Source organism: Microtus ochrogaster, chromosome 8 (assembly GCF_000317375.1).
Source record: "Microtus ochrogaster isolate Prairie Vole_2 chromosome 8, MicOch1.0, whole genome shotgun sequence".
In the NCBI taxonomy this organism is placed as follows: Eukaryota; Metazoa; Chordata; class Mammalia; order Rodentia; family Cricetidae; genus Microtus; species Microtus ochrogaster.
This window is the reverse complement of record NC_022015.1, coordinates 13,593,189-13,619,942: the sequence shown is the minus strand read 5'-3', so window position 1 is coordinate 13,619,942 and position 26,754 is coordinate 13,593,189. Positions and strand designations below refer to the sequence as shown.

Genomic DNA, 26,754 nt, shown 5'->3' with positions numbered 1-26,754 from the left:
ACTGAGAATACTGTATACATACTAAATAGATTGAAAAGGAAAAAAAAGAAAAGAAAGACCTGAGATTGGTCCCCAGAATCCATGTAAAAAAGGCAGGTGTGGTGGCCCTTGTCTATATCTCAGTCTAGGGGAGGTGGAGGCAGGAGGACCTCTAGAGCACTGGCTAGTCAACCTGGAGTACCTGCTCAGCTCCAGGTCACCCTGTCTCAAAAATCAAGGCAGATGGCAACTGAGGAATGACACCGAATGCTGACCCCTGATCCCCACAAACATGCGCATATGTGTACATGCACACACAAAACCACATTCACAAGCCGGGCAGTGGTGGCGCACGACTTTAATCCCAGCACTCGGGAGGCAGAGACAGGCGGATCTCTGTGAGTTCGAGACCAGCCTGGTCTACAGAGCTAGTTCCAGGACAGGCTCCAAAGCCACAGAGAAACCCTGTCTCGAAAAACCAAAAAAAAAAAAAAATACATTCACAAGTACACAAATCCTGTCCCTCAAAAGAAGTTTGTCAAGCCAGGGGAAGGACAGCCTAGATTGAAGGGAATAAATAGTCTGAAAAGGAACTTGGGTCTGGACATATTCAAAAAAATCATTAAGGCAGGGTTTCTCCACCTATGGGTCACGACCTTTTATGGGGGTCGAATGACCTTTTCTCAGGGGTCTTCTAAGACCACCATGAATATCAGAGTTTACAATCCATAACAGTAGCAAAATTATAATTATGAAGTAGCAAGGAAAATGTTATGGTTGGAGGTCACCATAGCATGAAGAACTGTATTAAAGGGTCACAGCAATAGAAAGGCTGAGAAGCACTGTTCTAAGCCCAAGTGTGGTGGCTTGCACCTTAATACCAACACTCAGGAGGTAGGGGGAGGTAAGCATGAGGCCAGCCTGGTTTATACACTAAGTTCCAGGCCAGCCGATCTATCTCAAAAACAAAACAAACCATCTTTGTAATTTAAGACAAGCCAGTTAGGGAATGGGCAAAGATTTGAGCAGACACTCTACAAAAGCAACACACATGGAAAGCACATGACAGAATGTGAAACACAGAAACAAAGTCTCAAGGAGATGGAGAGCTGCCACCAAAGAAGACAGGTGACAGCAAATGCTGGCACCATGTACAGACCTAGAATCCTTGAGTTGCTGAGGAAGCTGTACACCAGTGCAGCTACTTTAAACCCACGTCCAGCAGCTCACTAACTGTCTATAACTGCAGCACCAAGGAACCCACCACCCTCTCCGGGCCTCCGTGGGCACCCACGCACATGACAGGCACCCACAATAAATCCTTAAAAAAAAAAAACTCTGAATTTGTACTGGGCACTGTTGGCACACACCTTTAATCTCAGCACTTGGGAGGAAGGAGGGTGGATTTCTGTGAGTTCGAGACCAGACTGGACTAAAAAATGAGTTCCAGGACAGGTTCCAAAATTATATAGAGAAAGCCTGTTCCAAAAATTAGATAGATAGACAGATAGACAGACAGACAGACAGACAGGCAGGCAGGCAGGCAGGCAGGCAGGCAGATAGACAGGTAGACTGACAGACAGATACTAAAACTTGCTTAATACAAACACAGGATTTTCAGTAGGGGAGATGAGTGGTCTAAAATCAGATACTAGTAATAATTACCATTATGATGTGTTAATTATCTCAAGGGTGTTATCAAAAAGAAATACTGCTTTTAGAGGAAATAAGATAAGAAGGAACTGGAGAGGAAACGAGATAAGGAGGAACTGGAGTTATCTACTGCTGTAAGAACTGTAATATAGTGCAAACACTTAGGAATATACTCTGACAGCTTTGTAAAAAGTTAACTAACTGATCATTTACTTGGCAATCCCACACCTAGACATCTCAGGAAAAATGTAGGTTCATGTAGGATTATGTACACTGTTTACATAGCAGGTTAATTTGTAATCATTATGGTCTGCAAACACCCAAATAGTCATCAAGCAACGGCACACATACATACTGTGGTGCATACACGCTAAAGACTACCTGGCACTCTGTACTCTAAACTAAAACATTAGTTAAAACTAAGGGGGTAGACAGTGCCATTTGACTTACAGAATAAAAGGTAAATAATAAACCAGTGGCCAGTGGGGATGGGGGAAGGGAGGAACGGAAGAGAGGGATGACAAAGGACAGAGGAGATTTCACTCTCTTGACCATGACAGCAGCCATAGGAATGAATCCATTGTGCTTATAACAATAGCTGCAGCCTTAGATCACAGCTAGTGACTACCTGCAGGGCCTCCTGGTCAGGCAGGGCCTGGCCTGGCCTGCGGTACATGCTCAGCATCTCCCGCAACACCTTCACGTGGCTCCGCACTTCCTCCACCGCGCTGACTCGCTTGGAAACCTTCTCAGATTTTTCTTGTTCCTTTGAGGGAAACAAAAAGGACAGAAGGAAGAGAAGTCACCTGGGTAACTCCAGAACACCAGAAAGGCAAAGGCACTGCATGCTAGGACTTCAGGAAGTCATGGACACGAAGTGAGTGAGGGCTGCTGCATAGAATTCCTGCAGATGACACCCAGTCTGGAGACCGGATTCTGTTCCACGGTCCATGCATTCTCAGTTCTGGAGAAAGACTGCTGAACCTAACTCCGTCAACACCAACATTTGTCACAAGGACAGAAATTCCCAAACGCTTTGTGCCATGGACAAAAGAAGCTGGGAAACTTGGCAAGGGGTCACGATGCTCGTCAACATCCTGCTGGTCCCATTCAGGACGAGGAGAACATCTCTTCTCCAAGCCAGCTTTTCCTCATATCCTTACACATAGACATAACCCATCAGCCCAGTCTTCTACAGAGCCAACTGCAAAAATGCTTACCTCCTTGACCAAGTTCTTGATCAGCCGGTTTGCAGCCTGAAGATCCTCAGGATGGTTGCTCTTGAGAAGTCTTGTCAGAAGCTGAAGAGCAAACAGGAGCAGGTGAAGCTGTGATTCTCCCCGGCCAAGCGGGAGCACAGCAACAGAAGAATTAGCAGGACTATGGCCCCCACACAGTATGCATTATCCTACCAAGCCATACAGTGACACTGGAATGTGGGTACTGGGACTGTCGAGAAAGACTACTGGGTTTCCCACTGTGTGGAAGATGGGAGGACTATAGCCCCTAGAGGACATCTGGGGATAATATTTGTAATCATCATGGTCTGAAATCACCCAAATATTCATTGGTCAATGACATGCACACATTGTGGTACATCCGTGAAACAGACTACCCATCACTTTATATGCTAAAACTAAAGTTAAAACCAAACTAAGGGAGTCGACAGTATCATTCTACTTATAGAACAAAAGGCAAACAGTAAAGCCCTGGCTTGTGGGAATGGGGGGAGGGAAGGAAGAAGAGGGAGACATTTTCAAATGCCACAACTGAAAGACAGTATTACTTGCACATAGTGGATAGAAGCCAGGGAAGTTGAGATTGTTTGGAGTACAAGAAGGCTTCAGAACAGAGAATTATCAACTCAAAAGACCAGAGTGGGGCTAGGAGTGCACCTTAGTTATAGAGCGCTTGTCTAGCATACACACAGTCCTGGGTTCCATAGCCCAGCAGCATAAGAAAAATATAAACAAATAAATGTTCGGAGTACTGAGGGTGACCTGGGTCACATGCCTGAAGCTGGGATAGACTTCCGCCAAAGTCTTGTTTCCCACTTAACTCCACGCTGAGCAAGACAACTGGCACCCAGCACCCAGAGTCCCTCAGTGTAAGCTGGACAGGGTGATGGTGTCCTAGTTATGGTTCCTATTGCTGTGATGAGACACCATGGCCAAAGAAACATGGGGAGGAAAGGGTTTACTCAGCTTATGCTTCAACATCACAATTCATCATCAAACGCAGTCAGGACAGGAACTTAAACAGGGTAGGGACCTGGAGGCAGGAGCTGACGCAGAGGCCATGGAGGATGCAGCTTACTGGCTTGTTCAATGCTTTTTTATAGGACCCAGGACCACCAGTCCAGGCATGGCACCACCCACAATGGGCTGGATCCTCTCCCATCAATCACCAATTAAAAAAATGCTCTATAAGTTCACATACAGCCTAATCTTACAGAGGCATTTTCTTCCTCCACCTCAGATGACTTTAGCGTGTATAAAGTTGACATAAAACTATCCCACAGATGGCTAATCTCTGCCAGCTTTACTGTATTGGAAGCCACCTAGGAAACATGCCTTGGGAGAGTCTTTGATGATGTTAGCTGAGAAGTTTAACCGAGAAGGGGAGGAGACCCACCTGGGTGTAGCTAGTACCAGGCCAAGGGCTAGAGTCCCAGGCAGAATACAAAGGGAAAAAGGAGAATTCCTTATGGGAACCAGCGTTTATCTCTCTCCATTTCCTGAGTGCACACACAACGTGACCAGCTGCCTCATACGCCTGCTGCTATGCCATCCCTCTGGAATGGACTGCACCTCCAAACCATGAGCCAAAAGACACCCTCTTCCTTAAGGTGTTTCTGCTGGGTACTTAGTCACAGCAACGAGAAGCGTAACTAACATGTCCGCCTACAGGAAGAAGGTTCCATCTCTCTTGGTAGCTGTACTGCCATCTCTCCCTAGGTCCACCCACTCTCTGCAACACTAGGCACCAGCAGGGGAAGAACCACAGATGAATGCAGTCTACCCTGCCCACTCAGCCAACACCAACCAAAACAGCATTTAGGAGTCAAAGAAAGGAAGCTGGGCAGAGCAGCACACTTGTAAACAGCAACTCAGAATACAAGGCATGGCACAGGATGGGGAGCCTAAGGTCAGCCCCAGCTATATGAGATCTTGTCTCAAGGGAAAAAAAAAAAAAAGCTGGGACTAGTGGAGATCAAGAATTCAAAGACAGTTTAGACTACAGAGATCCTATTTCCAATTAAAAAAAAAAAAAAAGAGCCGGGCGGTGATGGAGAAAGGTCATTGGTTAAGTAATAAAGAAACCACTTGGCCTCATAGGTTAAAACATAGGTGGGAGGAGTAAACAGAACAGAATCCTGGGAGGAAGAGGAAGTGAGTTCAGATGCTATGCTTCCCCTCTCTGGGCCAGACGCCATGAAGCAAGCTGCCAGGTCAGACATGCTGAGTCTTTCCCTGTAAGACTGATGTTACACAGATTATTAGAGGTGGGTTGATCGGGATATGAGAATTAGCCTGTAAGGGCTAGAGTTAATGGGCCAAGCAGTGTTTAAAAGAATACAGTTTCTGTGTTGTTATTTCGGGGCATAAGCTAGCCAGGCGACCAGGAGATGGGGAGGCAGGAACACAGCCCACCGCTCCTATTACAACAGGGCAGTGGTGGCGCACGCCTTTAATCCCAGCACTTGGGAGGCAGAGGCAGGCGGATCTCTGTGAGTTCGAGACCAGCCTGGTCTACAAGAGCTAGTTCCAGGACAGGCTCCAAAACCACAGAGAAACCCTGTCTCGAAAAACCAAAAAAAAAAAAAAAGGGTGGATAAGGGAGCTGGAGAGATGGCTCAGTGGTTAATGCATTTACATGCAAAATAAAAATCTTAAAAAAAAAAAAAAGTAACACCCAGGCTTAGTGGCAAGTCTTTAATCCTAGCAGCGAAGACAGGCAGATCTCTGTGAGTTCAAGGTCATTCTGTTCTAGTGAATTCCAGAACAGCCAGAGATACAGAGTGAGACCCTGTCCCAAAACACTATGAAAGGTTAGCTGAGAGGGAACACAAGCACGGAGCCTCCAAACCCTACCAACCAAAAGGCATGGACTGACCAATGTCGAGCTGGAGAGTTGTGTCAGCAGTTAAGAGCACTGAATCCTTGCATGGGATTCAGCTTGGATTCTGAGCAGCCACATGGTAGCTAGAAACTGTCTGTAATTCCAGTCCCAGTCTTCTGTGCCTTGTGGGCACCAAGAATATACATGGTGCACAGACATACATGCAGGCAAAACATTCATGCACATAAAATAATAACATTTAAAGAAAACTTAACTAAGATGAGTGCTATGCTCATGCAAAAGCCTCTCTAGTTCTTGGCTTAACATCTGTCTTAGTTTGGGTTTCTACTGCTGTGAAGACACAGTAACCACGGCAACTCTTTATCAGGAAAACACTTAGTTGGGGCCGGCTTACATCTTCAGGGGTTTGGTCCATTATCATCACAGTGGGACACGGCGGCACTCAAGTGGACTGGTGGTGGAGAGGTAGCTGAGAGCTCTACATCTCACAGACATAGGAAGCAGTCCGTCTCAATGGGCATAGACGAGACCTCAGAGCCCTCCCACAGTGACACACTTCCTCCAAATATGCCACTCTCTGTGGGGCCATTTTCTTTTAAACCATCGTAGCATTAACTACCTACCTTCCATCTGTATGAGGACTACCAAACCAAAAGGTTCCAGGGAATGGACAATGGGAACCAAAAAAGATCCATGCCAACTTGCACCCCTTTCCTATCTGCTACTCCTCCCCACCCCCAATTCCACACGTTACTGAAACAGAGCCATCAGCCCCAGACTCTCCCACCCCAACAGGAATCCTTATACAGATGAAGGATGGCGCATGGCGTGACATTTATTACGTGGCCCGCCCATAGGACTATCCAGACTTCCTGCTACCTCATGTGTGAAAGAACGGAAGCCATTATTCTTCCCGACACACTCTCAGAGGACGGTCAGGCTCCACATAAGTCCAGGGTCAGGGAGGGAATTTTACCTTTGACTTTTCCTCATCGGCATCAAAGATGGAGCTCTTTGGCCAGGGAGAAGGTGGGGGTAAGATTTTATCCATCGGTAGTTTAGGATCTTGCTTTATTATTCCTAAAATGTGAAATTCATGAGTTAAGATGCTGACATTAGGGTACAGAACTACAAGTCCCTAATTCCTAACAACTCTACACCCTACTAAGCAGCAGGTTAGGCCTGAGCAGCACTGGAGCTCCCTGAAGATAGGCCCTGCCCATCAGTAGCTTTGGTCCATCCCCCATTTTCCTGGTGATGCTCTGTTGTGATTTTTTTGTTTTGTTTTGTTTTGTTTTGTTTCTGAGACATGGTTTCTCTGGCTGTCCTGGAACTCATCTGTAGACGAGGCTGCCCTCACATGCAGAGATCCACCTGCCTCTGCCTCCCCAGTGTTGGGATGAAAGGCGTGCACCACCACTACCCAGGCTTTTTTTTTCTCCTAAATAACCTTTATTAGGCAGGAATACATGCAATCCACAGCACACATGTGGAGACCAGAAGACAATTTGTGGGAGTCAGTTCTCTCTTTCCACCATATGGGTTCCAGGAGTTGAACTCAGGCCATCAACCTTGGCAACAAGTGCACTTATCCATCTCACCAGCCCAACACCTTAATCTGGAGGAAAAACAACCAAACCAAACCGCCACTGTGGCCCTCCTTAGAATGTGAAATGCCGGGTGAAAGCAAGGGAGGTAGAGATAGCAAGGCTTTGCTGGAGTTTGTTAAAAAGGAAGCTATCTCCTCCAGGTAAACAAGGCTATTTTATATATCTGCTTTCCTTTAATTCTTTTAATCCACCACATAAATTTAGGTCAAAAGAATAGAACCTGAGTCACACTAATGGCCCTGGTGGAGTTTTGACATTTGAAACTGTCCAAAACATTGTTAGATCACAAAGACATTCTATTGTTCCCTCCTTTAAGCGTTAACCCTGGACTAGGATGGCTCACTGGTTAAGAGCAATGGCTGCTCTCCCAGAGGACCCGGGTTCAGTTCCTAGCACCCACATGGCAGCTCACAACTGTCTGTAACCCCAGTTCCAGGAAACCTGACACCCATGGCAAAACACCAGTGTACATAAAATAAAAATAAATAAATAAATAAAAATTAATCCAAATGGATAACTGTTATCACCTGGATAGGAAACTACCTCTCAAAAAAGTTATAATTTCAAGAAACATGATACACCTGATGGCCTGTTAAAACAATGGTAAGAACACATTCTCTTCATGAGCTTTGTCCTGACATACCCCAGAGAATCATCCTCCATGCAGATCCTCATTGCTAAGCTTGCATACTTTCTCCTAAGTTCTAACTTGTTTGGTTTTTATTTATTTTGTGTTTGTGTAGTGTATGTGAATGTTCATGTGTGTGTGGGCACATTTGTATGCATTGTGCAGAATCGTGAAGCTGATGTCAGCTCACTCAAGCAGGCTACCTACACTGCTTGCCTAGGAATTTCTGTCACTTTGAGTGCTGGGTTTACAGGTAGTCACCATGCCTATCCGACTTCTATGTGAGTTTTGGAGATTTGAACTCTGGTCCTTAGACTTGCACAGCAAGTTCTTTATCCACTAAGCTATCTTCACTAAGCTATCTTCATAGCTCTGAATTCTAACTTTTTGTTTTGCTTTGTTTTTCAAAACAAGGTTTCTCTGTGTAGCCCTGGCTGGCCTGGAACTCACTCTGTAGACCAGGCTGACCTTCAAGTCTCAAGAGATCCGCCTACCTCTGCCTGTAGAGTGCTAGGATTAAAGGCATGCGCGGCCACTGCCCTGCCTGAGTTTTAACTTTAAAAGCCTTTGTGTACACTCTCAAAAATCAAAGAGAGATATGTATTGTGATCAATTGTGTTTCAGCATTCTGTTTTTAAATTTTTTTAAAGATCTATTTTTACTTTCTGTGCACCAGTGTTCTGCATGCATGTATGTCTATGTGAGGGCATTGGATTCTCTGGAACTGGAGTTACAGTTATGAGCTGCCGTGTAGGTGCTGGGAATTGAACCAGGGTCCTCCAAAGAGCAGCCAGTGCTCTTAGCCACTGAGCCATCTCTCCAGCCCTTTTGAAAATGTGTAGCATATTCTGGCCTTGACCTTCTGATTCTCCTGTCTCTACCTCCTTCAGCAAATCCTATTAGAGTGTGCCATCACAATTGGCCCTTGTTCTCTTCAGATAGGGTCTGTACAAAACCGAGTACTCTGGCAGCCAGCAATTCTCCTATCATTCCCCTCTGTGGGACTGTGCACACATCATACCCATTTTGTACCGGGGCACCGGGAATTCAAACTCACACCCTCATGCTTGTACACAAGCAGTTACCCAGTAAGCCACCTTTCAGACATCATCCTAAGGCCGTCACCCCTCTCCACGGCTGCAGGGCCTGCCTGCTGCTTCCTCAATTTATAACTCAGAATATACATACAGCTTTCTGTCTTCCTTTCTTCATGTCCCTCCTCCCCGCTGCAGATGCGGAGATTCATAGCTTGCTCACAACCCGTTTGTCTTTTTCTCTCAAATTCCATTAAAACGTCTTCGGTTTCCTTTTGAGTCTATTTTATCTACAAGACTAAGAACTCGTAAAAGGGACCCTGCTTCCCCAGTAACAATTTCACTAAACATTACCAGCCTTCAACAAACTCCCAGACATAGCTTACTGGTAGGGAGCTTGCCTAGCTTATGCAAGTACCACCTAAGTAAAAATACCCAGCTAAAATAAAACACTTCTTCAGATAGAAACAAAACCACAACACACAGCACATACACAGGATCTGATTAAGGCTTTATATCACCTCAGGAATTCAAGAACTGCACAAAATCAGGCCAGACCCTGGTCCTAAGGCATGGACTCTTTGATAATATGCAGTTCCATGACTCCCCAGGGCTCAGAGATGACTGCAAGACCTCTGACGCAGCTCCCAAAAGGCTGAGTGCATGCAGCAGGGGAAATCAGTAAGTGATGAGCTCAGCCTTCTTCCAGAGAGCCTGACACGAAAGGAATCCCAGAACCAGACAGAGCATGCAAAGATATAATTCCCATAACAACAGCAATCCCAAGATACTTGAAAACTTGCAATTTAACAACTGTTCTTAAAGCTACAAGTTGGGATCATGGGCCAACAACAGCCAACAACCACTTAACCCAAATCTAAGGAAAGACGGTGCTGAGGAGGAGCAATGGGAGGCAGATCAGTAAACACAGCTCGGCTACTGTGCATCATCCCAGTCCTGAGAAGCCGAGGCAGGAGAATCAGGAGTCAAAGGCCAGCCTGAGCTATGTATGCACGATCCTTTTACATTTATTTTTTAATTTATTTATTGGGAGGAGAGTGCAAAAGTGAAAGTCAGAAAACAACTTGGGAAAAATCGGTTCTCTCCTGGGCCATGTGTGCTCCAGAGATCGCAAGTACCTTTACCTGCTGAGCCACGCTGCCAGCTCCAACCTGAGCAATAAAGGGAATCTTAGATAGCACAGTCCTGGCCTCCTATGCATGAAACCCTGAATTTAATCCCCAGTACTGTATTAAAAAAAGCAAAAGAAGTCGGGCAGTGGGGATGCATGCCTTTAATCCCAGCACTCAGGAGGCAGAGGCAGGCAGATCTCCGTGTGTTCGAGGCCAGCCTGGTCTACAGAGCTAGTTCCAGAACAGCTAGGGCCATTAAAGAGAGAAACCCTGTCTTGAAAAACAAACAAACAGGCATAGTGGCAGTACATGACAGAAGGCAGGAGGAGGAGGAGGAAGGTCTCCCTCATACACAGTGAGCTTCAGACCAGTCGAAGCTATGGAGACCCTGTACCAGAAACAAAGCACTACAGTGAAGACAGGTGACATGAACACTGAGGTCAAACCTTGCTTCTTCAGCATCTGATAGGCATCTCGGATCTTGATGTCTTCTGGAAACCAGACCGTCCAGCTGAAGAGGATTTCAATAACTCTTCCTTTAACCTTCTCTGTGGCCCAGGCCCCTAGGTACTGAAGTAAACAGCAGAGTTAGAGAGCTGGAAGGGACTCGGGTTAAGTGGCCAGCATTTCCCCCCAAAGAGATGCTTGCAAGTACAGATGTGAGCTGGATTGGAAAGGAGACACACTCGGAGGACAAGCTCCCTGGCACCAGACCCCAAAGCCTCTCCTGGATTCAAGACAATCCAGGCCCCACCATTAATACCAAAGCTCATCATGGATCTGAGCACATTGCTATAATCCCAATAGCTGGGAAACCAAGGCAGGAGAATTGTCACAAGTTTGAAGCCAGCCTGAAGTACAGGGAAAATCCTGTCTTAAAAAAATAGGCCGGGTGGTGGTGGCGCATGCCTTTAATCCCAGCACTCGGGAGGCAGAAGCAAGAGGATCTCTGTGAGTTCGAGGCCAGCCTGGTCTACAAGAGCTAGTTCCAGGATGGGCTCCAAAGTTACAAAGAGACCCTGTCTCGAAAAACAAAAAACAATAATAATAATAACAACAACCCACAACAATAAAAACCTCAAAAACAAAGTATACAGGCCTTTTCCCACACGAAGCTCCCCCCATGGGTTATTCTTATTTATATTATACAGTGTTTTCCTGTGTTCTATGGGAGTGCTAATGAACTTTGGAACCTGGAAGGAAGGAGTCCTGAAAACTCCCAACTGGCATAGTGCAATGATTAGTACCCCAAAGACACCCGAAGCTTGTGATTGGCTCTTGAGACAGGTGGTATAGGTAGGACTCAGCCTTTTATATGAAGGATGTGGGGAGTGTTTAAAACTAGACAGGGGCCAGGAGTGGAGGCTTATGCCTTTAATCCCAGCACTTTGAGTTTGAGGCCAGCCTGGTCAAGGACAGCCAGAGCTATAGGGGAGACCCTGTCTCAAAACAAAACAAAAGACCAGACAGGGTCAGAGCTCAACTAAACTGTAGGATGTACACCAGGTGTGAGAGAGCCGTGGCTGGCTCCTGTTGTGACATATTTGTACACTGTGAAGGTGTATTGTTGTGATTGGTCTAGCAAGAAGCCGAATGACCAACAGCTAGACAGGAGAGATAGGTGGTATTTCTGGACAAAGAGAGATCTTTAGGTAAAAGAAAGACAGAGTCACCAGTCAGACACGGAAAAGCAGGATAGGCAGTACAGAGTAAAGGTAAAAGCCACATAAAAGAATGTAGACTAAAAAGATATGGGTTAATTTAAGTTATAAGAACTAGTTAGGAACAAGCCTCAGGTAAGGCCATGCTTCATAATTAATATAATAAGTCTCCATGTTGTTATTTGTGAGCTGGTGGCCCAAAGGAAACTTGGTCTACAGGTGCCATATAAGAAAGAACTCATATGCCAACGACATGAGTGACATAGCTTAAGACAAGGGCTAGGAATAGGAGCAGGGGACAAGGCAAGAGCAAGTCAAATAGTCACACCCACTATCACTCCGTCATCTCTACCAGGAGACCTGGGCCTCATGCTAGTCTCTCACCTCCTGTAGGCCACACAGCTCACAAATGGGTGACGCCATCTTGGGGATTTTGTCTGTTAGTTTGTGTTTTTGTTTGTTTGTTTGGTTTGGTTGGTTTTTAGTTTTTCAAGACAGGGTTTTTCTGTGTAGCCCTGACTGTCCTGGAACTCACGATGTATACCAGGCTAGCCTCGAACTCACAGAGATCCACCTACCTGTCTCCTGAGTGCTGGAATTAAAGGCATGCACCACCACTGCCTGGTTAGGTGATGCCATTTTCAAGGAAAAACAGAAATGTTAACTCTGGAGGGGCAGAGGTCAGCTATGAGCCTGGCTGTCCTTCCAGATGTTGGCTAGGAGACAGCTTTAGCACGAGTAGCCTTTGCTCCCAACACACAGGCAGGTTCTATGGAAGAATCGGCCTGCTCTCATCTGCAGGGTGACAAAGACTGAAAGTGGGGTACAGGGGCAACACAGTGAACATGCCAAGTCCAGGCACTTACCTTTGGGGACAATACTTTGATCAACTCATTCAGGAAGCGGAACTTGGCCACCTCGTTGTGGAACTTCTCTCCACAGTGGTTCATGCACATCTCCAGAACCTGCAGACAGGGTCCCCGGAAGGGAAAGTCAGCACTGGAGGCTTATCTCGAAGCATTACAGGCTCAACCCAAGGCTAACAAACCTCAGCTGCTGATAGGTAGAACCAGAACTAACTTTCCCTCAAGCCTTTCTCAAAACCCATGGCCTTTAGGAGAAGGCAAGCATCTTCTGATCAAGCAAACTACGCTGGGCTGAGGCTGTGGTTCAGCTGGCAGCCTTTGATAACACCCCTGAAGCTCTCAGTCCCAGCGCCAGCAGCACAGCTGGGTGTGCACACCTGTAATCCCAGAGCTGGGAAAATAGGTGGAGGGTACATTTTTGAAATTCATCCTTAGCTACATTGCTGACTTCAAAGTCAGTTTGGGCTACATGAGTTCCTGTACCAAAAAAACAACAAACAGCCTGGTCTACAAAGCAAGTCCCAGGACAGCCAGAGCTACACAGAGAAACCCTATGGGGGGAGGGGGTAATGATGGGGCTGGAGAGAAGGCGCAGCAGTTAAGAACAGTAGTTGCAGGGTGGAGAGATGGCTCAGCAGTTAAGAGCATTGGCTGCTCCTCTGGAGAACCCAGATTCAATTCCCAGCACCCACATAGCAGCTCACAACTGCCTGTAATTCCAGTTCCAGGGGACCCATGGCCCCGGGAATGCACATGGTGCACATATCTGTGCATGCAGGCAAAATATACATTTGCATAAAATAAAACAAATAAATCTTTAAAAGAAAAAGAAAGAAAGGAAGGAAGGAAGGAAGAAAGAAAGAAAGAAAGAAAGAAAGAAAGAAAGAAAGAGGAACACTAACTGCCCTTCCAAAGGACCTGAGTTCAATTCCAAGCTCAATTCCCAGTACCTATGGTGCTGAATACTGTTTGTAACTTCGGTTCTAGGAGATCTGATACCATCTTCTGGCCTCCCCAGGCACCAGGCACACGTGTGACACATGTGATGTACAAACATGCATGATGCAGACAAAATATCAATACACATAAAATAAGTATTTTAAAAAGCCAAAACCAAACAGTGGTCACTTGTGACACACACCTTTAACCCCAGCAGAAGCAGCTGAATCTCTAGCCAGGAGGGGCTACACATGAGATTCTGTCTTAAAACAATGTCCTCTGCCTAGACGAGACACGTAGGTGTGCAAAAGAAGCTCAGCAGGGTGTTAGGATGACTCTGTGGGCAAGTGAAACTGGCCTAGGGTTTCCCCTGCTCAGGTAGAAACCCGGCTCACAGTGTCTTAAGAACTGCTTGCTCCACTTACCCTTGGCAACCAAAGGCAAGCTGGGACTGTATTCCTGAGCCCAGACTAGTTTTTGCTTTTTCTTTCATTTCTTTTTAGAGACAGGTCTCTATTACATATCCCTAACTGTTCTGAAACTTGATATGTAGACCAGGTTAGCCTTAAACTCAAAGGTCTACCTGCCTCTGTCTCCCAAAGGCTGGGATTAAAGGAATAAATCACCATGCCCCGCCCACAATGATTTAATAACAAATGAGTCTCTGTTTATATCAGAGACAAAGCCTCAGGTCACAGCCCTGGGCTACCTAGAACTCTCTATCTAGCCCAGACTAGTCTCCCTTTCCCTGTCTCTAGAAGGCTGGAATTACAGGTCTGTACCACCGCAATTTTCCTCCAGGCTGCTCTCTAGCTGGGATTCTCCTGCCCTAACCTCCCGAGTGCTGGAATTACACAGCCAGTCTCTGACTTTCTTTTACAGATAACAACCCTGTATTTTCAATTCTAGAAATAAGAAATACTTCATTTAAAGGGGGAAGGCTGGAGAGATGGCTCAGTGGTTAAGACCTCTTGCTGAGGAGCCAGGTTCAATTCCCAGCACCCACATGAGGGTTTACAACTTCAGGTCCAGGCAAACATGTATGATCTTGTGCCTCCATGGGCACCCAGGCATGGATATAGTGCATATGCTTATATGTAGGCAAAACACTCCTACACATAAAGGTAAACCCTCTTTTTTTTAAGTGTTTCCATCAATATCTACATATTCAGAGAATTCATATTAAAATCTGGACTTGAGGTTTCTTTTGGGAACATGAAAATTCCAATAACACTGCCCAAATTTGGGCACAGCAACCATGAGCGAGGCCTGCACAGCAGCTGTCCCGTACACAGGACAGCACACACCAACTCCATCTTTCATCTATGTTCACTCTGTTGGTTGCCAGCCCTGAGCCAATCTGGGGAGGCAAATGAAAGTGAACCCCTCCTTTCCTTTTCCCAAAGTGGGCTCAGTGTTGTCTTAGTAAGCATCTGGGAATTCCCCTAGCCTGTTGTCAATGCCTGGAAAGGAGAACCAGTCTGGTGAACTCAGTGCTTTTTCTAGAGTTGTGACAGGAATGTGTGGGCTGAGTGGCCAGCCAACTCACCGTCAGGGCGTAAAGGGCTTCCTTCTCTTGTGGAGATTGGATCTTGTGGGCCAGCAGCCAGGGCGCATGTGTCGGCCTGAAGAAAAATCAAAACAGACCTGGACTCTGGGTGGGGTAGACCACCTGAGCAACCTAGCAGTACCCACTCACTTCAAGTGGCCCCCCTTTCAGAACGGGGTCCCCCTGGCAGGGCTTAGGCACGAACTTGTGAGACAATGGCTCCCCCACCCTAGGTACGTGTGTAATACTGGAGTCAGCGTGTGCTTGGCCACCCCAGAACAGCCAGCCAGGCAGCCAGGGGTCAGAGCAACGAAGACCCCATCCATCCAGTGACAGCTTCTCAGTGAACACTAGAGAGAGCAGGAGGAGGACAAGCCCTGGGCTACTCCAGTCAGCTGACCATGCGGCCCTATGCAGGTCAACATCTGCGTAAACTACTCCTTCCCAGTTCCTCTGCAGGGGCATAACTTCAAAGAATCTCGAAGGGAGACTGTGATTCAGTGGTAGTGTCTGCTTAGCATGCAGAAAGCCCCGAGTCCAATGCTCATCACTGCAAATAAAAAATAAAGCTTTGCCATTCCTTCTCCTACATAAAACAGGGTTTACAAATCATAATAGGAAGATGCCAGGAGATGGCTCAGCAGTTAGAAGCACTTGGGGTGCATGCAAAGGGCCTGGGTTCAGTTCCCAGCACCCACATGGCAGCCCACAACCATTTCTAGAACTCCAGTCCAGGGAATCTGATCTCTTCGTCTCTGGGTCCCAGGTATGCATGCGTTGCATTTACATACATTCAGGCAAAACACACATACATTTAAATAAATCTTCCTTAATTTCTTTGTTTTGTTTTGAGATGGGGTTTTTCTGTGTAACAATGCTGGCTATCCTGGAACTCTCTTTGTAGACCAGGCTGGCCTTGAACTAACAGAGATTTGCCTGTCTCTGCCTCTTGAGTGCTGGGACTAAATAAAGGCATGCGTCACCACTGCTCAGCGTTCTTAAATTTTTTAATCATAACTAATTCATCAGTATGTTTCCCATCATTGGGAAACCTAATCCAAAGTGTATTTTATAACATAACACAATTAAAAAAAATCTTAGTTAAAAAGTAGCCAGTCATGGTATGGTGAACCTTTAATCCCAGTATTCTGGAGACAGAGGCAGGCAGAGCTCCGTGAGTTCAAGGCCAGCATGGTTTACACATAGAACTAACTCTAGGGCAGCCAGGGATTCATAGAGAGACCCTGACTCAAACAAAACAAAACAAAACAAAACAAACAAAAAACAAAAACAAAAAAACAACAGCCGCAAAACAAATTGATTTAAAAAAAATACCAATTATTAGATTGTGGAAGAAAAAAAGAATGAAAGCATCCCCAGCTGCAGGCCCCGGAGCCAAGGGTCTGAGCTCTGTCTCATGCTCACAAAGTCGAGAACATCTCTGCAGGAACTTACCCATTGGGGTCGGTGTTCACCTGCTCACAGAAATTCTGGATAGCTGACCAATCCTGCTCCACCGCGCTTGGGTCTGTGGCTTTATCTGTTAAGAAATCAACAATCAAGTTAAAGAAAGCATAACAAAAGAAATCTGTACCTTCTGCAGAGGCTGTGATGTCACAGCTCTACAGTCAGACCAGTGGGCAGGTAGCTGAGAGGGGCAGGGCCGATTGATGTCTGTGTTGTCCACCACAGGCAGTGCATGCCAAAAATGCTGTGCCCTTTCTGAAGCTATGCTGGATGCATGACTGAGAAAAGTTATTAGTAAACGAGCGGCTATTTCTAGGGCCAAAGTTGGTCTGTGTGTGCCTCCTTTGTGCCAGTGTCAGCGGCCCCCATCCTGGCTGAGGTGGCGCCTGGGAGCTGTCAGCTTCTTAGCCCATAAAAGAGAGGCCGTAGCCTGCCACAAGGAAGTCTGTAGCTTTTCCTACAACATTCTCGAGGCTCTGGATTGTCCACCCTTGTCCTGGCCGAGAAGATCTATTCTCGGGGGGTGAATAGATGAATGAATTTGATGTAATGGTTTCTCTCCCCCAGCGGTCTTTTCCTCCTCTCAGACACCTACCCTCTCTTTAAGACTCCCCAGGAGACCAATGAGATGGGTCCATGGGTAAAGGCGCTTGTCACCAAGCTCAGTGACTTGAGTTGACCCCACCCGGTGGAAGGAAAGAACGGACTCCAAAAAGTTATTCTCTGGGGCTGGAGAGATGGCTCAGAGGTTAAGAGCACTGTCTGCTCTTCCGGAGGTCCTGAGTTCAATTCCCAGCAACCACATGGTGGCTCCAAAACCATCTGTAAAGAGATCTGGTGCCCTCCTCTGGCCTGTGGAGGCAGAAAGTTGTATACATAATAAATAAATTAAAAAAAAAAAGTTATTCTCTGACTTTCACTTTTGCACTGTAGTGAAACACGCACACACACATACATACACACACACGTGTGTGTGTGAGGGGGTACGCGCACGCACCCTAAAATATAATTTAGAAAAATTTTAAAGACTTAGCAGAATTCCTTCTGCTAGAAAAAAGTCCCCTCCGCATGCCGCTCCAGGACCACGTCTCCTCTGTCCTGATCTGTCCAGGACTCCATCCTCAACCTAAGTCAGCCTAAACTACTTCTCACTACAGTCATATTCCTGTCCCATGGAGGTCACGTGAGAATCAAAGGACTGCATCCGAAACACAAAGCTCCCCCACCCCAACATCCACACACACAGGGCCTTATCTTACAGACCCCTATCTGCCAATCAGATCACAATCCAAACACTACCCTTTCCTAATGGCTGCCTTGGGAGCTGGAGTGGAACTCAGGTGCACAGCACGTGCCGAGGATATGTGAAGCTCCAGGATCACAAAAGTAAAAAGATAAATAAGAAAAATTTAAAATTCCTTGATCTTTAACTCCCACCATACAAAAGATATGATGCCTCTCTCCCCAAAACTTTTTTTTTCCCACAGGGTTTCACTATTTTGCCTAGGCTGGTCCCCAACTCCAGGGTCTCAACTTCTCAATTGCAGGCGCAGACTGGTATTTTAACCCATTTCTCTCCAACCACCACTTGATGCTCTACTCTAAATAATCACAAGCATCAATTAATGTCCTCGAACTCTCTTACTCTGCTTCAATCATAAAATAAGGAATATAACTTTGTTCTTGGTTTTTTCAAGACAGGGTTTCTCTGCATAGACCCAGCTGCCCAGGAACTAGCTCTGTAGACCAGGCTGGCCTTGAACGCTGAGATCTGCCGGCCTCTGCCTCCCAAGTGCTGGGATTAAAGATGTGCTCGCTACCGTACCCAGCTAGGAATATAGTATTTTCAATTGTCATGTGATTTAGGGAAAGTGTGTCTAAAGTGCCAGCACAGAGGAAATAATCAATAATTATTTAATTCTAAGTACTCTCTGCCCTTTCCTATAAAAATCATACATATGCCTTATTGTACCTACAGGGATTAAAACCCTTGAAGCCAGATGCCACATTTCTCCTATAGTGCTTAGCACAAGGCTTTCTTTTCCAAAGAGGTGCAAAATACAGATATTCCCTGACTAAGCATGAAGTAACTTCCCATAAAGATTACCCCAATAAGTCAGGCGGTAGTGGCTTACACCTTTAATCCCAGCACCCAGGAGGCAGAGGCAGGTGGATCTCTATAAATTCGGGGCCAGCCTGGTCCATAGAGTGAGTTCCAGGACAACCAGTGTTGCACAGAGAAACCCTATCTCAAAAAACAAACCAAACCAAAAGATTACCCCAATAAACCTTAAAACAAAACAAAAGATTACCTTCCAAAGTCTGTTGATAGTTGGTGAGATGGCTCAGCTGGCCAAGCAACTGCCACCAAACCTGACAACCTCAGTTTGAGCCCTGGGGCCCACACAGTGAAGAGATAATTGACTTCAGTACACACCTGAACATAACAAAATAAGTAACATGTGGCTGGAGAGACAGATTGGGGTTTAGGGGTGGGTACTGCTCTTGCCGAGGACCTGAGTTCAGTTCCCAGCCTCCATGTTGGGTGGCTCATAACTATCTATTATTCCAGTTTCACAGGGATCCAATGCCATCTTCTGGCTTCCTGGGGTACCTACACAGTGGCACACAGACACGTAACTTAAAAATTAACAAAATAAAATGTAACAACTGTTTTAATTGTAAACCTTGGGGCTGGAGTGATGGCTCAGTGGTTAAGAGCACGTAGTGAACTCAAGGACCCGGATTCAGTTCCCAGTACCCACGCTGGGCCACTCAGCCTGAAAGTCCAGCTCCAGGGGTCAGGCACCCTCTTTTGACTTCCTCGAACACCTGCACTAATGTGTACAAATACACATACACAAAATTAAAAAGAAAATAAATCTGAAAAAAAAAAACCAAGTTGCCTAGTTATTCTAAGGACCATCTGGAGATCTTTATGCAAATTTTTTTAGCAGTGATTCTCAGGCTTAGTGCCTGAATCACCTGAAAGTGATTCACCAAGTAAGCTTCAGCTTCAAAACACAAGGTCAGGGTTGACACCTCAAAGAAATTTAGATCTGGAGACAAAGGAAAGGAGCAGCGGAGCCCAGCATGCAGAATCCAGCCTTGTTCATTCCCTTCTGCAGGATTCCTAGAGGAATCCCAGCACAGACAGGGTCCGCTGCGGTAAAGGAAGTTAGAGAGCTCCCAAACCCTTAGCCACAGGAAGCAGCCAAAGGCTCCACTGGCGTAAGATGTTTCTTCTTTATCTGCTAGATTTGGGGCGAGGATCCACTCAAGGGTTACTAAGGCCCCAAAGTCATGGCTGTCACCTTCATTTTTTCTGTAGCTGCCTGGTAAGCAGGACAGCATGACAAAGTACTCAGAAGGGCTGGCACTGATGTTATCACCTCACCCTTTACTGCTGAGGAGACTCAGTTCCAGGCACAGAGCGAGAAAACCACACAAACAAAAGTTAGGTCCCAGGTCACCCTGGCTCCAAGTCCTCGTGGGATGGCTTGGATCCCTGACAAAGGCAGGGCCGGGCAGGAAAGAGGGGGTTTCTCACCGATACCTGCTCCGGCACCAGAACATGGCTGCCACAGATAATCACTTAAAGAAGGAATGAACGTGTCTGCTGCGCGGGGCTAGGATAGCTGGCTGGGCCATAGCTGCCGCCACAGAGTGGCTATTTCAGTTCTGAAATGCCTCTGAACACCTAATCCCTGACTGCCCAAGCTATTTCGGAGGGCTCAGGCAGCCACAGAGAAAATGCCCCCCAGAGGACCCAGCAACTGGGATCCTGGCAACACAGCTGCTGAGATCTGTCTGACACAAACCTAAACCAAAGACAGAAGGGGGACAGAAGGGAACAGCAAAACCATGACAGGACCCCTTCTTTGTTGTGTGACTGTCACAGTCCTCGGGGCCCTGAGAAGGGACATGCAGGCTCCTCACTGAGGCTGTCCTTGGAAAGGAAAGGCCAAGCAATAACACTGTTGTCAGATATCAATAAGAAGTGTTCCTAAGATTGGCTACAAGCCTGCTCCTGCTCAGCGCTGGGTCAAAGGTATTACCCGTGGCGATCCTAGCTGTGAGTGAAATGGCTCCTACAGTGACCATCTGAGGAGCCAAATGATCTCAGACAGCTGCCAACCCATCACCAGGGTCATGACTCCGTCGCTAGGCGCAGAGTGTGCCTGAAAGAGGAGCCTGGAGGCTAGAAGCTGCCACCTCAAGGAACCCAACTAAACCTCCCAGCAGTGCCCACTGCCTAAGGAGTTCTTCCCTAGGGCAACAAACCTGGGCCCTACAGCCCATCAACCAATCATTCAATTCAGCCTTACAGGGAAACCTGCCAGAACCGGCAGGAATGCTGCAATCTGGACTCCAGGCTAGGAGAGCCGCTGGGCTCTGGATTCAGAAACAAGTCGACTGCAATCCAGAGCCCCAGGGGTGGAATTAAAGTAGAGCAGGAAGGAAGACAGGCGGTAGCTTGGGAGCAAGTCCAGGCGGAAGTAAGAACAAGGGGTCCACTTTGCACTTCATTTTTACGAGACCAGAGTTAAAATCCACAGTCAGAGACTGAGATGACCACGTGTCCTGAAAAACAGCATAGTACTGGCAACACTTGAGACCCCACTAGGAACCCACTAACTGGATTACACTGTGCTCACAGAGGCGCTCAAAGCTTTCTATTAGGGGCAATGCTACATATATGGAGACATATGGAATAATGATAAATGAACTAGCTAGCATGGTGTGGTAATCGGCAACTCCAGCTTTCAGGAGGCTGAGACAGGAGGACTGCCATAAGTTCGAGACCACCTTGAGTTAAATATCAGTCCAGCCCAGGCTACATAGCAAGACCCTGTTGAAAAAAAAGAAAAAAAGCAAAACAAAATAAAAAACAAACAAAAGAAAATCCCTGGGCAGGAGAGATGGTTCGATGTATAAAGGCCCTTGACACCAACCCTGGTCACCTGAGTTCCGTCCCCAGGTCCTGCATGGTGGAGAGAGGAAACTAAAGTGGACCTGTGTATATATATAAAATAAATAAATATTAAAAAATTAATTTTTTGTTTTGTTTTTATTTTCAAGACAAGGTTTTTCTGTGTTACAGTCCTGGCTGTCCTGGAACTCACTCCGTAGACCAGGCTGGCCTCAAACTCACAGAGATCCATCCACCTGCCTCTGCCTCTTGAGTGCTGGGATTAAAGACCACCGCCAGCTTTTTGTATTTTTTTAGAGCATAGTTTCAGAAGCAGCTGCTTCGTGTTCCTTTGGTGAACTATCCCTTCTCCAGTCTGAAGTTCAGCAGGGTCTCCTCTCCATCCTCTCGCGTTCTACTGATCTGGTACTCTTCCTACTTCATCTTCTTGGTCACCCAGATTCCAAGATAGACACAAGCCAAGCCAGAAGCCCACAAACAGAACCGTACGTTTGAAAATCATGGTGAAATGACTCCTGACTCATTCCTGTCCCGAGTATAGCAGGGAGCAGAGAAATGAACAAATCCAAGAAAATAAACAAAATCTCAGGGACAGCGTGGAGCTTTGGGGTTGGGGACACACCTATTCGAAGCCTTTCTTTCATTCCATAACCTAGTTTATTGGGTACTTTTGAAAGACCTGGATAAATCCAGACCCCCCCCCCCAGCAGGAAAAAATAGAGCCAAAATTCTAAGCAGGGAGGGAAGAATCAGAAATCTAGGATTAGCCAGTTCAGTTTCAAGAACTAGCTGAAGATAAAGTTAGATTGTAATCTTGAGAATAATCTTGAGAAACAGGGAGTTGCCCCCTTGTGATTATCATTGGTATTTTTGGAATTTTTTATGATGCCCTCCCTACCCCTTTGGATTTCTGGGCTGTGGTTTCTTCCCTTAAAACCCCTTCTCCCAGTTACTTGGAGTCGAACTCCTCCCCTGCGTGGGTTATGAGTCTCCGCCCCAGTGCACTGGTACCTGTCAATAAACCTCGGGTGATTGCAGCAAGGACGTTCTCTCATGAGTTACTGGTTGGGGGGGGTCGTGTTATCCCGAGACTTGAGTGAGAGTCTCCCCACACCAGGGGTCTTTCACTTTATACACTATATTAAGGCACTATTTAAGAACTTTATAAAAATGTGAAGCTAGGTAGTGGTCTTTAATCCCCAACTCGGGAGGCAGAGGCAAGCAGCTCTCTGGGCTACAGATCCAGTTCCTGGACAGCCAGGACTACACAGTGAGAACCTGTCTCAAAAAAGAAAACAAACTTCATGAAAATTTACTAACGTTTTTGATACTCCAGCAACCCTAAGGAGAAGATAAAGGGAAGATCCACCAATGGTTTTCTTTCCCCTCTTGTCAAGACAGGTGGGGCATCCTCCGCAACACCTGTCCTGACCGCACCTCGCCCTCCTCCAGCTCTTGTCTCTACATCATTCCACCGGTCCTCCATCCCCAGCACTCCTGCGTTAGACCGCAGCACTGTCTCCATGCGTACACGCTCTCTCTCTCCTCTGTAAATACTTGTGGAAGGCAGAGGTTAATGCTGAGGTATCTTCTCCATCGCCTTTCTACGTTTACTCTTTATTTTCCGATAAGGTCTCTCTTTGAAACTGGAGCTCTCTGGTTTGCCTAGCCTGGCTGGGCAGCAAGGCCCTGAGATCTGCCTGTCTCTGCCCTCTATGGCTGAGACGTGTGTCGTCATGCCTGACCTTTTATGTGGTTCCCGGGGATCTCAGCTCAGGTAGTGACACTTGTGTACTAAGCACTAGCCCCGTCCCCAGCCCCTGCTGTTCACTGACGAGCACTCAACATCCCAACTGAGAGGGGAAATGGAGGTGGGCAGACAGGCGGCCCCTGATCCAACCCTCCCCACGCTGAAAAATTGGACACGTCTGGAGACACCTTGGGGTGTCCGGACTGGCAAGGTTAGGTGTGTAATTGGCATCTAATGGAGGTCAAGATGAACTTAAATGTTCAGTACTGCACAGGATGGTCTACCACACTCGGAATTTAGGCGCAAGATGTCAGTCACAGAAGTTAATAGCCCGTCCCCAACACCGTGCAGGCCAGCTGTGCACCTTCACGTTGTGGTTTTCTCCTCGGACTTCTGAACTTCCGCACCTTCCTCAAGTCCACGGCTGTAACAAGGACTGGCGCACGAGTGACTAGTTTGCATGTGCAACCACCTTTATCTCCTTCCCCAGACCTCCCCAAGACACATGTTCTTCCCCTCTACAGCCACACCCTGGCCCCACACTTCCCATTCAGGTTCCCAAGGGCTCCAACACCTTAAAGCCCCTCCACAGTGACCGAACATGGTCCTAGAAGCCAAGGAGAGCTACCAAAAGGAACTCCACAGAAAGAGGGGCTCACGGGCCCTCTCCATTATTCTCAAATTCCCACCGGATGTCTCCTCCCCTTCCTTTCACAGCCACGCACCATAAAAAGAAAACATTTACACACCCACCCTACAGATTACCCCACTGCCCTTCAACACGTTTCTTTTAGAGTAGTTGCCAACTTTTGAAGAAACTTAAGGAATTCCTCATAAAAAAGTTGATTCTAGCCCTCTCAGAAAAAGCAGAGGATCTAGGAACATTGTGAATCGCTGCTACCTGGCTAGCGCTGGAGAGCCGAGTCCTCAGACAGGCTTCCTGAAATATCCACTAGCAGCTGGCTCTTACCCTACCCGGCGTACATGTTTTCCTCCAACTCGAATCTAAGCCTGCTGTTCTCACCACTTCACAAACCTGTTCCCACCATGTTACTCAATGCGCTTTCAATAACCTTTTACCAGACTCAAAGTTCCCCTCCCTCCAGTCTCCATTTTGAAGCAGCTATGGGCCACACCCCTCATTCTGAGGCTCTCTCCAGCCCAGCTTTCCAGGTTTGCTTCTGTGCCTTCAGGCTACTGGTCTTGTCTGCTTCGGAAATATGGAGGCTGCCCAAGCTCAAGCTGTGTTCTTCACACACACACACACAAAAAAAAAAAAAAAAAAAAAAAACAGCAGCCTGACTCCAAACCACATCTCCCGCTCTTACCCTCCCTGGAGCCCACTGAAGGCTCACAGAGCCTCTTCCTGAATACCCTGCAAACTTCACAATACATAATCCCTCCTCCTCACAGTAGGGCATCCATAATTACTTCTGACTCCTGAAACCAGAGATCCTTTCCATTCTTCGTCTCCTGAGCCCATCCGTGTACCCTACAGGAAGGCTGTCTATGCTGTTGGCTAATCCATTCTGGATTTTGTTTATTGATGGTTTTTTTTTTTAGTCTTTTGTTGTTTATTTTGTTTTATTTCTTCCTAGAGAGGGCCTCACTATGTACTGCTGGCTGTCCTGGAACTAGCTCTTGTAGACCAGGCTGGCCTCGAATTTACAGAGATCCACCTGCCTCTGCCTCCCAAGTGCTGGGATTAAAGGCGTGCACCACCACCGTCCGGCTCCAAGCTTTTATTTAATCAAAGCAATGCACATGCATCTGTGTTTACATTAAACCCTTCTGGTAGGCTCAGTTGATCCCTATCCTCTTGATCCCCACTGTCAATCAGCCCTATTGCACCACCACCACCACCCTCAACCAATTCATCCTGTAGGATCGCATGTGGGGCCTTTCTTAGGCCAACTGGATCAGATTATCTCCAACAGCTTCCCCCATCCGTTAAAATATAAAATTCTGGGCCTGCAACAACTCTGAAGATAAAAATTCCTGCAACCAAGTCTTCTGACCTGAGTTCAAGTCCTAGGACCCACAAAAGAGTCTAAGGGAATAAACCGTTCCCCCTCCTCAGTTCTCTGACCTCCATAATCTGGGAACAGCATGCCCCACCCCAAATACACAAAATGTAATAAAAATATTTTTTTTAAATAATACCGTTCCTTCTACAGCATACAAAGCCATCCATGCTCTTCTTACTCCCATAAGCAAATTAGCCTGGGTTATCTTGTCTGTATTCCTTGCTCTTTAAGCTCTGCACTCCCAGCCAACAGGCCTGCTCGCTCCCAGAATGTTCTACATTCTCCTCCTGAGTTTTTGCAGTTTCCTGTCTAGAATATGGCCTCCTCCATTGTCCACACAAACACTGTATACAAGCTATGACCCAGGTAAACAAAACATCCCCTACTAGCTCCCCTCCTCCAGCTTCTGGTAACGAGGTTCGGTTCTCGTACCCAATGAAAATGTCTTTGTGAGCACTGCCCCAGTGTTACCATCGCAGTGCACCCAGAACGCAGAGGAGCCCACACAAGGGGTGGATTCTTTATCCTTTCTGAACCTCAATTCCTCATATTAAGCGAGAACCATAAGAACCCCATCTCTAGGGACCACCATGAAGCTAGGACAAGAAACAATTAAGTCTGGCCAGAGTAAACACGTACCGAGGCATAAAGGCTGGTTTTGCTCTTAAAGGCAGCAGCCACAAGAGCTCTTAGACTCAAGGATATGCAAAGAAGCTGCGCAGTCTGCACACTCGAGTCTGGGGTTAGTAAATGCTGATTCCTCCAGGGTCTGCGACCAGACTAACAATGGCTGAAACGCCTCTGCACAGTGCTTGGCACAAGAGACCACTAGGCATTCGTGCTCCAGCTGTTAGGTGGAGACGCTGGGCCTCTGAGTCGTGGGGTAGTCTGCGGTCCCCGGAATTCCCTGGACGCTCCTAGAGACCCCTTCCACACCGAGGAGGACAACCAGGGCGGCGGGAAGGGGGATCACGTGCGGCGCGATGCTACTCACTGAGCCACAGCTCCAGCGCCGCCGCCGGCCCCGGGGCACCCTCCGCCGACTCGGTCCCCGCCGGGGCTCCAGTCCCCGCCGCCACTGCCGTCGCTGCCATCTGCCCAGCTCAGTGCTGCAGCCACAGACACAGCTGCCCAAAACCTGCAGCTGTAGCCGCCGCCGCCGCCTAGCCTTCTAGCCTTCTCTCCTGCTGCCGACGCGGCAGGCACAGAGAGGCACGTGACGGGGGCGGGACCCTACTGGACACGCCCATTTCTAGCCCCAGCCCCGCCCCCATACCGCTCCTCCGCGCCGCCTCCAATTCACGAGGTCTTTTTGTGCAAGACCACTTGAAAGGTCAAAAACCAAGCTAGCAAGGTACTGTTCCCCTCTCCGTTCAGACGTAGGTTCCCAGATAAGTACTCCTGGCTAATCTGAATTTCAGATAAAGAATGAGCCTTTCAGC

At 47.1% G+C, this 26,754-nt stretch overlaps 1 protein-coding gene across 1 annotated transcript in view; it reads right to left on the bottom strand.

Annotated features, from left to right (window-relative positions):
- The window catches only part of Gga2 (golgi associated, gamma adaptin ear containing, ARF binding protein 2), a 37,608-nt gene extending 11,094 nt beyond the window's left edge, over positions 1-26,514 (bottom strand). Inside the window, exons 1-8 of the mRNA XM_005351134.3 lie at positions 26,307-26,514; positions 16,591-16,675; positions 15,136-15,211; positions 12,648-12,746; positions 10,567-10,690; positions 6,692-6,795; positions 2,853-2,933; positions 2,261-2,398 (exon numbers count right to left, since the gene is read on the bottom strand). Coding sequence (XP_005351191.1) covers positions 2,261-2,398; positions 2,853-2,933; positions 6,692-6,795; positions 10,567-10,690; positions 12,648-12,746; positions 15,136-15,211; positions 16,591-16,675; positions 26,307-26,406 — 807 coding nt within the window. The 5' untranslated portion in view covers positions 26,407-26,514. The remainder of the gene's footprint in view (positions 1-2,260; positions 2,399-2,852; positions 2,934-6,691; positions 6,796-10,566; positions 10,691-12,647; positions 12,747-15,135; positions 15,212-16,590; positions 16,676-26,306) is intronic.
- Positions 26,515-26,754: the final 240 nt, after the last annotated feature.